General features: G+C 43.4%; 1 protein-coding gene across 2 annotated transcripts in view; it reads left to right on the top strand.

The window, feature by feature from the left end:
• Positions 1 to 14479, top strand: part of myl4 (myosin, light chain 4, alkali; atrial, embryonic) — a 301275-nt gene extending 286796 nt beyond the window's left edge. For both annotated transcript variants that reach the window (XM_051918928.1, XM_028819178.2), the window contains exons 4-7: positions 4600 to 4773; positions 5097 to 5174; positions 10662 to 10705; positions 14223 to 14479. In XM_051918928.1, the coding sequence (XP_051774888.1) occupies positions 4600 to 4773; positions 5097 to 5174; positions 10662 to 10690 (281 nt within the window). In that variant the 3' untranslated portion in view covers positions 10691 to 10705; positions 14223 to 14479. The remainder of the gene's footprint in view (positions 1 to 4599; positions 4774 to 5096; positions 5175 to 10661; positions 10706 to 14222) is intronic.
• Positions 14480 to 14679: the final 200 nt, after the last annotated feature.

The following is a 14679-nucleotide window of genomic DNA, read 5'->3' as shown; positions in this document are numbered from 1 at the left end:
AGGAAAGGCACTAAAATGGTCGATATGAAAGGCACTATAGAAATGAAAGGCACTATATGGGTCGATATGAAAGGTGCTATAGAAAGGAAAGGCACTATATGGGTCGATATGAAAGGGGCTATAGAAAGGAAAGGCACTATATGGGTCGATATGAAAGGGTCTATAGAAAGGAAAGGCACTATATGGGTCGATATGAAAGGGGCTATACAAAGGAAAGGCACTAAAATGGTCGATATGAAAGGCACTATAGAAATGAAAGGCACTATATGGGTCGATATGAAAGGTGCTATAGAAAGGAAAGGCACTATATGGGTCGATATGAAAGAGGCTATACAAAGGAAAGGCACTATATGGGTCGATATGAAAGGCACTATATGGGTCGATATGAAAGGGGCTATAGAAAGGAAAGGCACTATATGGGTCGATATGAAAGGGGCTATATAAAGGAAAGGCACTATATCAGGGGTTCTCAATGTCGGTCCTGGGGGCCCACTGTGGCTTCAGGTTTTTGTTTCATCGAGATTCATAATCACTGGCAACAACTGATAACACACTGGTCTCGTTTAATTAGCTCTTCTCTTCTCTTAAAAGCACAGCAGCATGATTTTGACATTTTTAAGATTTTTAGAAATATTTCTGATTTTTCTATAGATTTAAATGCTTAACTGTCTTTTGTTAATTGCATTATATTTTGCCTTTCTCTGTACAGTGTGCTCCCTTCATTGTGTCTTATTAATGACTAGCCGTCCCGTGTGGCTCCGCCCACATAGCGGTGAAACAGGACAAACTTTCAAAATCAATAAACAAACGGCTAAGTGGAGGCAAGGAACACTCCAAAACACAGAGGTAGAGCGACTCGAACGGAGGCTGGCATGTGAGTGAGGAGGGCCCTGCCCAACTCTCTACTCCTGACGTCACACTTCCTCCTCGCGCAAATATATCGGTACCGCAAGTGATCTACGATACTTAGCACGACGAAGTCGCAAAATCAACCGGGATGTTCAAGCAAATTCTAGAAAAAAACCCAATCTAAATCCGTTAAGTAGTTGTCTCGTCCACTAGCTAAGTGGAGGTAAGGTACACGTCAATGAGGGTGGCGCGTGAGTGAGGAGGGCAACACTCCCTCCCCTTGGCCTGCTGCGTCTCTCTCGGATTTGCATAAATAAATTGGTATCGCAAGCGAACTCTGAAGAAAGAAGTCGCAGAATCAACCAGAATGTTCAAGCAAATTCTAGAAAAAAAAAAACCGATCTAAATGTGTTAAGACGTTCTCTCATGAAAAGCTGACAGACAGGCAGGCAGGCAGACAGACGTTGCATTTTATACTATATATAGAGACAATTAAAAACAAGCAGGCAGCACTTAATCGTGAAAGGCTACTGTAGCGTCATACCCACTAATTATCAACTAATGGATTAATTTGAACACCTGGAAAAGTAGAATTAGAATCAAGATGAAAAATAACACAGGGTCACAGGGGTCTGTTGGAGCCAATCCCAGCCAGCATAGGGCACAAGGCAGGAAGAAATCCCAGGCAGAGCGCCAACCTACCGCAGGACACACACACACACACCCCAAGCACAATGTAGGACCGCCAATGCACCTAACCTGCATGTCTTTGGACTGTGGGAGGAAACCCACGCAGATACGGGGAGGTCATGCAAACTCCACGCATAGAGGACCTGGGAAGCAAACTCAGGCCTCCTCACTGCGAGTCAGCAGCGCTACCACTGCACCACCGTGCCGCCCTATAAGATATATTAATATAAAGAAAAAGAATAAATAAACAAAAAGTAGAATTGAGCCAGGGCAACAATCCTGGCTGCATCATAGCAGGAACAAATAATAATAATAATTCTTTGCATTTATATAGCGCTTTTCTCACTACTCAAAGCGCTCAGCAATTGCAGGTTAAGGGCCTTGCTGAAGGGCCCAACGGAGCAGAGTCCCTTTTGGCATTTACGGGATTCGAATTGGCAATCTTCCGATTGCCAGTGCAGATCCCTAGCCTCAGAGCCACCACTCCATCCAAATACAGAGCCCATGGCCATTTCCCCCCTTGAAGGAGGGAGAGCCAGGAGGGTCAGTTCCAAACTGTTTGTTTAAAGGTGACATAAATATAGTAGAAAGGGTGTGAGGCCATCAATAAGAGCCACAAAGTGTTCCAGGACCTTCACCAGCCTTCCCAGAAGAAGTTAACCCCGCCATGGCAGCTAACTTAAACTACCACCTGCTGGCTTTGGCTTACCCAGGCCCAAAATGGGTAACTGGCTTTAAAAAGTTGAAAGTACTTGTTAATAGTCCCAAAACATACACAAGAGCCCTTACAAGGGAGAGGGTAACCATAAACCTATGGCATGTTGTGACAATTTGATCAAAATAACTTTGCATATGAAGAATTTATTCAGGAAAGGACAAAAAAGAATTAAAATTGCAAAAAAGTCCCACCTCAGGCCAGATTGTTGGAATAAGATGACCCCAAAAGCTGGTTTTCAGCTCTGCATCCCAAAAACTGGCAGAAAATATTGTTAAAAAGAAAAAACATACAGTATCCCTATATAACTGCTTAGTACATTTTAATGATTTTTTTTTTAACCAAACTTTTTCTAATTTCTATATTGTTCCCAAAACATAAAATCTGGGAAGAGATAGATAGATAGATAGATAGATAGATAGATAGATAGATACTTTATTAATCCCAAGGGGAAATTCACAAACTCAGGCAACAGCATACTGATACAAAAACAATATTAAATTAAAGGGTAATAAAAATGCAGGTATAACAGACAATAGTTCACTTAATTAGTCCAGGAGTCCCAATTTTAAACAGTAGATGGTTGGAACAAAAACCCGCAGGCACAGGGTGTCCCAAGGACCGGGTTTGAGAACCGCCGCACGATATAATTCATTGGTGCCGAACTCTGGGCCTGGTGGGCTGCAGTGGCTGCAGGTTTTCATTCTAACCATCTTCTTAATTAGTGGCCGGTTGTTGCTGCTAATTAACTTCTTTTGCCTTTATTTTAATTAACTTGACTCAGGCCCCTTTGTTGTTTATTTTTCCTTAATCAGCAGCCAAACAATAGTGAGACACAAAACAAGCCACCACACGACCATCTCACCTGTGCCCGTCACACAATATCTCAAAATAAAGAAAGGTGAAGGTCTCAGTAAGGTTGATCTCTTATTTTGACAGTGGTCTTAGATAACACAGAAAATGAGAGCAGCAACAGTGCCATGGAATTACATAACAGGCTTAATTAACAGCAAGAATCGGCTTCTCATTAAGGAACTGGTTGGAGTGAAATTGGTTGGAATTTGAAGCCCCAATTTAGCTGGTCATCTGTTGGCTCGTTTCAAGTCTCATTGCTGTTAAATGAAGAAACAAATCAATTCAGACGACTGAATCCTTAAAAACAGGGATATTAAAATGAAGGGAAAAAGAATATAATTAGCAGTGAAAACTGGTCGCTGATTAGGAAAAGGGGTAGAATGAAAATCTGCAGTCACTATGGCCCACCAGGCCTGGAGTTTGATGCCCCTGATATAACTGATAGACGTGAAGGGTTTTGTACAAATGACAGATGGGTGTGAAAGTCAGGCAGTCAGTCATTATCCCACCCGCTATATCCTAACACAGGGTTACGGGGGACTGCTGGAGCCAATCACAGCCAACACCGGGCACAAGGCAGGAATAAATCCCAGGCAGGGTGCCAGCCCAGTGCAGGACACACACACTAGGGACAATTTAGGATCGCCAATGCACCTGCGTGTCATTGGACTGTGGGAGGAAACCCGCGCAGACACGGGGAGAACATGCAAACTCCATGCAGGGAGGACCCAGGAAGTGAACCCAGGTCTCCGAACTGCGAGGCAGCAACACTACCCACTGCGCCACCATGCCGCCCTGGGTTGGTGGGAAAGTAAATATATTTTAGGTTTACCAATACAAAAGGCGCTATACACCTTGTATGTTTTAACTTGCACTGCATTTTTATCACTCTTTAATTAATATTGTTTTTATCAGTATGCTGCTGCTGGAGTATGTGAATTTCCCCTTGGGGATTAATAAAGTATCTATCTATCTATCTATCTATCTATCTATCTATCTATCTATCTATCTATCTATCTATCATATAGTGCCTTTCATATCTATCTATCTATCTATAATACACAGACTGATACCATAATTATCATAACTGACTGATTAAATTCTTTAATGGCTCCTTGCCCTCCAGCAGTTCTCCTTATGTATTTGAGGAGCAGGGCGGACTACCAGCTGTTCCGTAGCAAGGCCTTGATGGGTCTCCATGAATTCATGACATTATGATTTTTCTCAATGTAGTCTTGCGACGGGCCTCATTAATGATGCCAGGGGACGTCTGCCTGTCCGTCCTCCATTTCTGTACCCGGCTGTGCCCCGCTCCCCCATAGACCACTCATGAATGTGGAGGGCAGGTGTGCCTATCAATGATTTCATGGTGCATCTCATCCCAGATCCCTCCTTCTGCACCTTCAATGTTTTATTCTTTGTGAGACTCTTTGGCTGTTGTGGGTGTCTCTGTGTGACAGTCGGCTGGTTGTGTGTGTTTGGCTCCACAGATATGAACACAAAGATGTTGGACTTTGAGACGTTCCTCCCCATGCTGCAACACATCTCCAAGTCCAAGGACCAGGGCACCATGGAGGACTTTGTGGAAGGTCTGCGTGTCTTTGACAAGGAAGGAAATGGCACGGTCATGGGAGCTGAGCTGCGCCACGTCCTCGCCACTCTTGGTACGTAGCTGTGCCCACTTGATGCCCTCATTTTCATCATCTAGCTCTTTGTTAGCCATTTACGAATGTCATTTGCCAAGTGAAGTGAGGAAGGTAGAACCACACAGGTTTTTCTAAACTGTCTTTAACGGTTACTTGGCTCAAAGTGCCACCAGAGGAGGACAGTCCTGTTTTATGTCTTGCGGCTCTTGAAAAAAGGGAACAATGGAATTTGTTGGTGTAATAAAAACAAAACAAAAACGCACAAATTCCTTTAATGTGTTTTGAGCATCACTGAGCCTCCCCTGTGCATCACTCCAATTAACATTCATTTAATTATCCAGGGGAGAAGATGACAGAAACTGAGGTTGAACAGTTAATGGCGGGCCAGGAAGACCCCAATGGCTGCATTAACTATGAAGGTGAGCACAGAGTCTTCTGAAATGGAATGCGCAAGAAAATGTCATTGTGTTGAAGTCTGTGAATTAAAGGGTTTTGGGGGGTCCTGACTGTTGCATGTACAGAATGCATGTTAGAATTCAGACTAACAGTACCTGTCCCATGGTGCCGCAGTGGGTAGCGCTGCTGCCTCACATTCAGGAGACCTATTCGCTTCCCGGGTCCTCCCTCGGTGGAGTTTGCATGTTCTCCCCGTGTCTGCGTTGGTTTCCTCCCACAGTCCAAAGACATGCAGGTTAGGTGCATTGGCGATTCTAAATTGTCCCTATTGTGTGTGGATGTGTGTGCCCTGCAGTGCCCGGGGTTTGATTCTTGCCTTGCGCCCTGTGTTGGCTGGGATTGGCTCCGGCAGACCCCTAGTTAGGATATAGTGGGTTGGGTAATGGATGGATGGAGAACCTGTCCAAATCAACAAGTCGCCAATGAGAATATTAAAGTCGGGATGAGTGCAGGCCTAGAGGAGACTGGCACACTCTCCAGGAAAGAAATGGAGGATCACAGGGACTTGGTGTTGCAGAGTTTACGTCAAAGTTACGTAATCTGGGGGTTATTTTCAAATTCACATGTCGGGTCTGTTTGTCGCTCTCGTTTCCTTCATTGAAGAAATCTTTCTAAACTGAGGGCTGTAGTCTCAAGGCCAGAACTGGAGAGGTTTGTACCCGCTCTTATCTCTTCACGTCTTGACTGACTGCAATGCCCTTTATGCTGGTCTGAAGAAATCCTCCTGTTCTCGGCTACAGTTCAAGAATGCAGCCCGTTGATCTAGTCGGGGGTGTGGGGGGCACATATTACTCCCATTTTGTACTCATTGCACTGGCTTCTAGCTTATTTTAGAATTAGTTTTATAATTTTGGTGCTTACCTATAGAGCTTCCTGCGGACAAACCCCCCACGAGTATATCACTGGTCATACAGCCTGGTGGGCACACAGGTCTGGGCAGCAGGGCCTCCCTCATGTCCGGCTCAAGTACATTTCAGTCCATTGTGCCAAGGCTCTGGAATGGCCTTCCATTAATGGCTGACCCAGTTGATTCTTTTAGTAAGCAACTTAAGACATTTTGGTGAGGTCTGCGGTAGGAGCAACGGAGGGGGGATTACATCAGGGATCGGCTCTGAGCCCTTTCTTATCTCCAATGGTGATGGACAGGTTGATAGATGAGATTAGACAGGACTCCCTGTGGACTGTGATGTTTGCTGATGACATTGTGATCTGTAGTGAGAGTAGGGAGCAGGTTGAGGAGACCCTGGAGAGGTGGAGATATGACAGGAGAGGAGAGGAATGAAGCTCAGTAGGACCACCAAGACAGAATACATGTGTGTGAATGAGAGAGAGGTCAGTGGAATGGTGAGGATGAGGGGAGTAGAGTTGGCAAAGGTGGAGGAGTTTAAATACTTGGGATCAACAGTACAGAGTAATGGGGATTGTGGAGGAGAAGTGAAGAAGAGAGTGCAGGCAGGGTGGAGTTGGTGGAGAAGAGTGTCAGAAGTGATTTGTGACAGACAAGAGTGACAGGGAAGGTCTACAGGATGGTCATGAGACCAGATATGTTATATGAGCTGGAGACGGTGGCACAGGAGACACGAGTCAAGTCAAGTAGAACTTTATTGTCATCCTAACAATATACTTACAGTACACAGTGGGACGAAATATCGTCCTCCAGAGTCAAAAGGTGCAGTACACAAGATATATATATATATATATATATAAAACTAAAAAACATATACAGTATTAAGTAGTATTATGTAATCCAGAGAGTGTGTGGAGTAAAGAGTCCAGTGTGGAGGAGAGCAGCATGGTGTTCAGGAGCCGGACTGCTTGGGGAAAGAAACTATTGCACAATCTCGCAGACCTGCTCCTGATGCTGCAGAGTCGTCTTCCAGATGGAAGAGGAGTAAACAGTTGGTGGGAGGGGTGGTGGGGGTCAGCCATGATACTAGTGGCTTTATGAAGGCAGTGTGAGGTGTAGATCTCCTGCAGACTGGGTAGAGAGCTGCCAATGATGCACTCAGCAGTCCGCACAATCCTCTGAAGTGGAGGTGGCAGAGTTAAAGATGCTAAGATTTGCACTGGGTGTGACGAGGATGGACAGGATTAGAAATGAGGACATTAGAGGGTCAGCTCAAGTTGGACGGTTGGGAGACACAGTCAGAGAGGTGAGATGGCGTTAGTTTGGACATGTGCAGAGCAGAGATGAGGGGTATAATGAGAGAAGGGTGCTAAGGATAGAGCTGACAGGGAAGAGGAGAAGAGGAAGGCCTAAGAGAAGGTTTATGGATGTGGTGAGAGAAGACATGCAGGTGATGATGGGGGTGACAGAGAAGGATATGGAAGGAGATGATCCGCTGTAGCGAACCCTGACGGGAGCGGCCGAAAGAAGAAGATGACGTTAAAGCAAGTTTTGGAACTCAGCCGAGTCGTCTCTGCTTGGACTTTTGGCTTATTCTTTGTTTTGTTCTTGTTGTTCTCTTTTATTGCTTCTCTTTACCTCTTTTTGTTTTCTTATATTTGGTTTGCACTTTTATGTGTTTTATTGTTGTCACCACTTTGTGATGTCATGTCTGTGAAAGGCGCTTTATAAATACTTTTTACTTACTTACTCACTTGTCTAATGAGTGGGGACATGCGGTGTCTTCCGTTCTGGATGGTCTCCAAAGTGATCGAATTGCAAAGGGGGAAAAAAAGAAGTACAATATATGGCGTCTTTCATTATTAATGTCGTCCAGTGTTGTTAAAATAATTTAATTTACAGTAAAAGAGAGACAGTATGTACTGCCTTTTAAAAGAGCAATAATAATAATACATTTTATTTATATAGCAATAGTGCAAAATTAAACCAATTAACTGATTGTAATGATGCAAGTTTTTAAATTTTCAGTAAAAGAAAGAATATACAGGGTCTCGTGTTTTAGTTTATGCAAAATGATTGCAATAATTACATTTGCAAAGAACGGGAGAATAAATGCTGTCCCATTGTCGTTAAAATAATTCAATTTACAATAAAATTAGGAGTACGAGGGACGTTCAAAACGTTTCTGCACTTTCTTTCAATCTATTTATTAAGAGTTACAAAAACAAATGACACCCCTTTTCTCCATTGTCACCTTCGTTTACGATGCGATTTTCCCAACGTCGTACCATCTTTTTAATGCCCAATTGCTATTCCTCCCAGCTTCACCATTTCCAACGAAAATATAAAAGTGCGGAAACTTTTTGAATGTCCCTCAAAAATGGTATCTTTCATTTGTTATGATATTTAATGTTGCTAAAATAATTAAAATTAAATGGACATATCAGATCCTGTGAAATATACTTTTATGGAGTTCACAATAAAGCAATTCACTGCAGTGTAAAAAAAAAAAAAGAACACATAGCGGTGTTTGAATTTACAATAAAAGAGAGAACACACAGTGTCTTTAATTTGTAAAGTTACCCAACATTGTTAAAATAACTACATTTGCGAAGAAAACAAATGGTGCCTTTCATTTTTAATGTTATTCAGTGTTGCTAACATAACGTACAGTAAATTAGAGGGTATGCAGCATAGTGCCTTGTGCAGGAATTAACGGCATTGTAAAAAAGAAAAGTGTTTTAAATTTGAAATAAAAGAGAGCGTATATAGTGTCATTTTAAAATAATGATGTTAAATAATTGGCAATAAAATAAAGAATATATATGACGTCTTTCATTTTAATTGGATTTGTAATGAAAGAAAGTGTTCAATGTTGTTCAGATATTTTAATTTGCAATAAAAGAGTTTACAGCTCCTTCTACATACTGTAGTTCATAACAAATCAGTTAACTGCAAGGTAGAAAAGAAAGTGTGCTGCATTTTTTAATTTGTGCTAAAAGAAAGATTTTTGAGCGTCTTTTACTTTCAATGATGTCCAAAGTTGTTAAAATAATTGAATTTGCAAGGAAAGAATATATAGCGGGCAGCACGGTGGCGCAGTGGGTAGCGCTGCTGCCTCGCAGTTAGGTGACCCGCTTTAACTGTTTTGTGATTTTTTTTTTTTTTTTGTATCCCACACCCTCATACACCTTTATATGAAGCGTTCGACCAGAAGAAAATATGAAGCTGGTTTTAAATTAAAAATCGTTGAAGTGGCGAAAGAAATTGGTAACTGCGCTGCTGCAACAAAATTCGATGTGTCTGAGAAACTGGTGCGAGATTGGAGGACGCAAAAAGATTAAAAAATTAAAGTGTTGTATTTTTGAATGGGGGTGTTAGTCGGGGTCTGATTTTATGATCGAATTTTCGGCTTTCAAGACTCGACTTATACATGAGAATATACGGTATATGACTTCATAAAGGGGCAGCATGGTGGCGCAGTCGTAGCGCTGCTGCCTCGCAGTTAGGAGACCTGGGTTCGCTTCATAGCACATGGATATTCTATCAGACGGCTGTGGTGAACGCCCTCTTCTACGCGGTGGTGTGCTGGGGAAGCAGTATAAAGAAGAGGGACGCCTCACGCCTGGACAAACTGGTGAGGAAGGCAGGCTCTATTGTAGGCACGGAGCTGGACAGTTTGACATCTGTGGCAGAGCGACGGGCACTGAGCAGACTCCTGTCAATCATGGAGAATCCACTGCATCCACTGAACAGGATCATCTCCAGACAGAGGAGCAGCTTCAGTGACAGACTGAGGAGATCGTTCCTCCCCCACACTATGCGACTCTTCAATTCCACCGGGGGGGTAAACGTTAAAATTATACAAAGTTATTGTCTGTCTGTATACCTGCATTGTTATTACTCTTTAATTTAATAATTTAGGTGGCACGGTGGCGCAGTGGGTTTGCTTCCCGGGTCCTCCCTGCGTGGAGTTTGCATGTTCTCCCCGTGTCTGCGTGGGTTTCCTCCGGGTGCCCCGGTTTCCTCCCACAGTCCAAAGACATGCAGGTTAGGTGGATTGGCGATTCTAAATTGGCCCTAGTGTGTGCTTGGTGTGTGTGTGTGTGTGCCCTGAGGTGGGCTGGTGCCCCGCCCGGGATTGGTTCCTGCCTTGTGCCCTGTGTTGGTTGGGATTGGCTCCAGCAGACCCCCGTGACCTTGTAGCTAGGATATAGCGGGTTGGATCATGGATGGATGGAGAATATATGGCGCCTTTCACATAGAGCTATAGCCAGAATCCGTGACAAACCCGTCACCTCCTCATTAAAACAAAGGCAGTCGGCTGTGCCCGTCAGGTGGAGGTGCGCGGGGGACTTTTGCAGTTTTTCTGGCGGGTGTTGTTACTTCGGGGGGATTTGGCTTTGCAGGCTCGCTGAGTCCATATAATCCGTGAGTCCCAGACACGTGACTTGGCAAATGGCAGTTGGGATAAATGCGTTGGAAGGACTTGTGGAAAAGAGAAGATTGACGAATCTCGCCTTGCCGGAACACGCGGTGCTTTGCTTATCTTTTGTGAGATGTAATCGCCTCCTCTCTCAGGACTTGTTTGTTCTCTTTCCAGCTTTCGTGAAGCACATCATGTCCGGCTGAAGCGTCCACACCAAAGTAAGTAAAATTTCTGCTCGCGCCTTTGAGTTATTTAAGGTTTGGGGAGTTGTGGGTAGATTGTGATCTGTGGACGCCGAGTCTCTGATTCCAAAGGAACGTTTACAGAAAACGTAGCCAGGCACAGATACAACTTTTGAGCCTGATTTGTCCAAAAATCTGTCATGCTTGAATAAATCCATTCCTTTTAAATCTAGAAAGTTCACTTCTGTGGCATCCAAAACTTTATTGCTGCCAGACGACCTCTAGTCGAAGTAAACGTTTTCTCGATTCTTTTTGGATTGTGACCTCCAGGGGGCGCACTGCTCCACCAAACACCCGACGTGACAGACACGGACTTAAGGGCAGCAACACTCGCGTTTATTTAGGCGGGGAAACGCTTCCCAGATTGTTCCTCTCAGCAGCAAAGTATAAATGCACAATATATAGCTTCTTTCTTTCTTTCTTTCTTTCTTTCTTTCTTTCTTTCTTTCCACACTGATATGCTGTGTGACCCTGAGTGAGTGGCTTCAAACTGTAGCTGTAGTAGCACTGAAACGATTGTGCTATAAAAGTAAAGAACACTGGGGTGGCATTCACTAGGGGAAGGCACCATATAAAATGACAAGTTCAGACTGCACCACTGGGACGAGGAGTCACTCCACCAGTCAGGGCTACAGCTACACAAACAATCTCGGTTATCATATGAATAAAGTGGGAGCAATCAGTACAGAAAGGCACTATAAAGAAATGGAGCGAGCACGGGTTCAAACTCTACGACAGATGGTGCTCGGCCACCGAGATCTGACTATCAGTTTCCCAGCTAACTAAATGGCATCTACAGTAGTGAGGTGACAGTCACTCAAACTGAGATGACAATAAAGCCGAGCGACAGCCAGCTTCACCACCGGCCGTCGTCTCTGTCACTGTTGCCATTTTGTTTAATCTCCATTTTTTCTTAACCCAAACACTTTATTATTGCTCATCAGGAAAGGCGCTATATTACCATTTTCTTTCTTTCTTTCTTTCTTTCTTTCTTTCTTTCTTTCTTTCTTTCATCAATGTTAAGGTAAAATGCTTTGTTCTTTATTTTGGGTATTGCTTAACATTAAAGTGCTATATAATAATTTCTTTCTTCCTAAAGTTAAATACGTTATTATTGGTCATCAAGAAAGATGCTATATGATATTTTCTTTCTTTCTTTCTTTCTTTCTTTCTTTCTTTCTTTCTTTCTTTCTTTAGCTAAGCGCTGCCATTATTCACCATGAAAGGCACTATATAACAAGTTTCTTTCTTAATAAAGTTAAATGCTTTATTATTGCTCATCGTGAAAGGCGCTATATAACTTCTTTCTTTCTAAAGTTAAATACTTTGTTATTTACTTTGGGAAGAGCCTAAGATGAAAGATGCTATAAGACTCCTTCCTTCCTTTCTTTCTTTCTTTCTTTCTTTCTTTCTTTCTTTCTTTCTTTCTTTCTTTCTTTCTTTCTTTCTTTCTTTCTTTCTTTCCACCTCCACTCCTTCAGCAAGCTTCGACCACCTCCTCCCGACTGTGGCAGCTGGCTCCTTTTATAGGGTACCAGGAAGTGCTCCAGGTGTCCGGTCATCTTCTTCCGGCAGCACATCTGGGTGCAGTGGAAGTGCTGAACCAATGGGCTTAGCCCTTTCAGTAACGCCCCCCAAGCGGCGCCCAATAGGGCCGCGCTAAACCCTAACCCTTTGGGAATCTGAGGCACTGCTGCAACCCAGAGGGGCTGCCATCAAGCGTTGTAGAGGAGACGGTGTCCTAAAGAAGCTCCCTTCCCTCAATCCTTCCATTCCTTGGGCATCCCAGCCACGTCAGGGCGGGCCCCCCTAGGAGGATGCGAAGTAAGAAAAAGTGGAGGAGAGGGGTGCGAAAATGTTAAAAAAAGAAAACAAGAATGGAAAATATGAAAAATCCATCTATTGAAACCAAAACAAATGAACGTAAACTACATTCTGATACTAGAAAAATAAATATAGAGTTAGATAAATGTCGATAAAAGTTAAGTAGGTGTAGTAAAATTTACATCTATGATATATCGTTAATTAAAAAAGAACAAATTGGTAATAGTGGGCTCCTTTCAAAAAAACGTTAGGGGGGCGAGATTAAAACTGTTATGAAAACTCGGGTCGCAAATACTTAAAGGTTGAGAAACGCTGTCTTACAAGATCTTCCCAAGTGTTCAGTTCAGGCGAACTTTGACTTTGGGATTTATTTCACATTGAACTAATTGTGTTAATCTTTGGCCATGTCACACTTGTCCCTGATGTCCTTTCTTCGCTGGAGTTGCTGATGCCCTCCTCAATGACTGTTGCCGTTTTTTATTTTATTCCTTTCCCCTTTTTCTTTGAAGCAGCTCATGGAGACAACTGCTTTCAAGGTTTGACACCACAGACTCTGTCACTGTGGCTGTGGATCTTTTCCATTCTTCTCGTTTTCCTCCTCATCTTAACAAGTGGGTTTAACCCGAACTTCCTCAGCTGTCCACACAGAATTTAATAAAGGGAATGACAGGCGCCATATTGTGCCCTTTTATATCAGCCATTGCGGGTGGACTGAAAATTCTCACACGCAGCTTGAAAAGGTCTGGGGGGTCCACAGTTCCTGGAATGTGGTGGGCTTCAAGTCAAGGGTCAGCTTAACTACCCAGGCAGAGTCATTTAGCACAACGGTGAAGTTGCATTGACCAGCTTGATGCTCACGGCAGCCACCATAGACCCTTAGTGTGTGTGTGTGGGGGGGGGGGGGGGGGGGGGTGAGTTGTGAAGAAATGTGAATTGGGGGCCAAAGAAAACAAGAAGCCATGGAAGGCGGCTGGAGGGCCGATAACTTGGATTGCTGACCTGTCTGCAGAGCTTTGTAAAGTCCTAGATGGGGGCTTCACACCATCAGGCAGCGACCGGCCAGTCGTCCTGAACTCCACACAGTGGCCACTTCTTTTTTTCCCTTTGCTTTTGCTTTCTTTTATTTCTTTTCTCCCCCACTTCATCCCTTTATTTTTTTACGTTCCTTACTTTTTCCTTCAATGTGTTTTTACTTTCTTTGTCATTTCTTTCCCTTTCACTTTGTGCCTTTGTGTTCCTACTTTATTTTTTCTTTCTATTCCTTTTTTCCTCTTTGCTTTCCTTTCTCCTGTTTCTTTTATTTTTTCTCTCCCATTTTTTTCTTCAATTTCTTTATTGTTTTCCCCTTTTTTCATTTTACTTTCCATTTCATTCTTCCGGTTCTTTTGCTTCATTTCTCCTTTTTTCTTCTTAATTCCATTCTTTTCCACTTCTCAGCCCACCCAGCCACTCAGTGCCCACCTGACTCCGTGACTCTATTGGCGCCATAGTGACTCCTACCCTCGTTTCCAGCAATCCCTTCTTCCCCCCTGAGTTAGTGATGAGCTCTGTCTATTATCTAATGTCACTAATGTCACTGGAGCAGCTGTGCCAGTTTGTGACTCATCCAACGAGCTCGCTGCAGACGACACTTCGCTGATTTCTTTTTTTTTTTTTTCTTTATTTTTAGGCGCTTCCTTAGAGATAAAAGAAACAACAGCAAGAAGAGAAGACAGACTTCGACACCCGCCATCACGTCCACCTTCAGAGTTCTCACCGGCAAAACCCAAAGGTGCCAACAAGACCCTCCCGAGCTGCTCCTTGTCTGCCTGTGTAAAAGACTCTTGTATAAAGAGAGCGTTCATTCAAAATGTTCTGCTGTCTTTCGTGTTATTTATTTATGTGTGTTGTTTCACTCATTAAAGATGGAAACATTGCTCACATTTATATTTGATATCATTTTCCTTTTTATTGAGAAAAAATTGAGAAAGTAAAGATGTGAGCAGGCAACCAACGTGGAAGATGAAAGACTTGAAAAGCCGCTCAATTGAAGAACTGGACTGAAAATGCCGTGAGGCCACCTAGTGGCCAAAGCGTTACAGTGACGCGCACAAGCAGCAGTCTGAGGCTCCACCACTGACGTCATC

The sequence above is a fragment of the Erpetoichthys calabaricus genome, chromosome 14 (assembly GCF_900747795.2).
Source record: "Erpetoichthys calabaricus chromosome 14, fErpCal1.3, whole genome shotgun sequence".
In the NCBI taxonomy this organism is placed as follows: domain Eukaryota; kingdom Metazoa; phylum Chordata; class Cladistia; order Polypteriformes; family Polypteridae; genus Erpetoichthys; species Erpetoichthys calabaricus.
The sequence above is the reverse complement of the archived record's forward strand: the minus strand, read 5'-3'. Positions and strand labels throughout refer to the sequence as shown.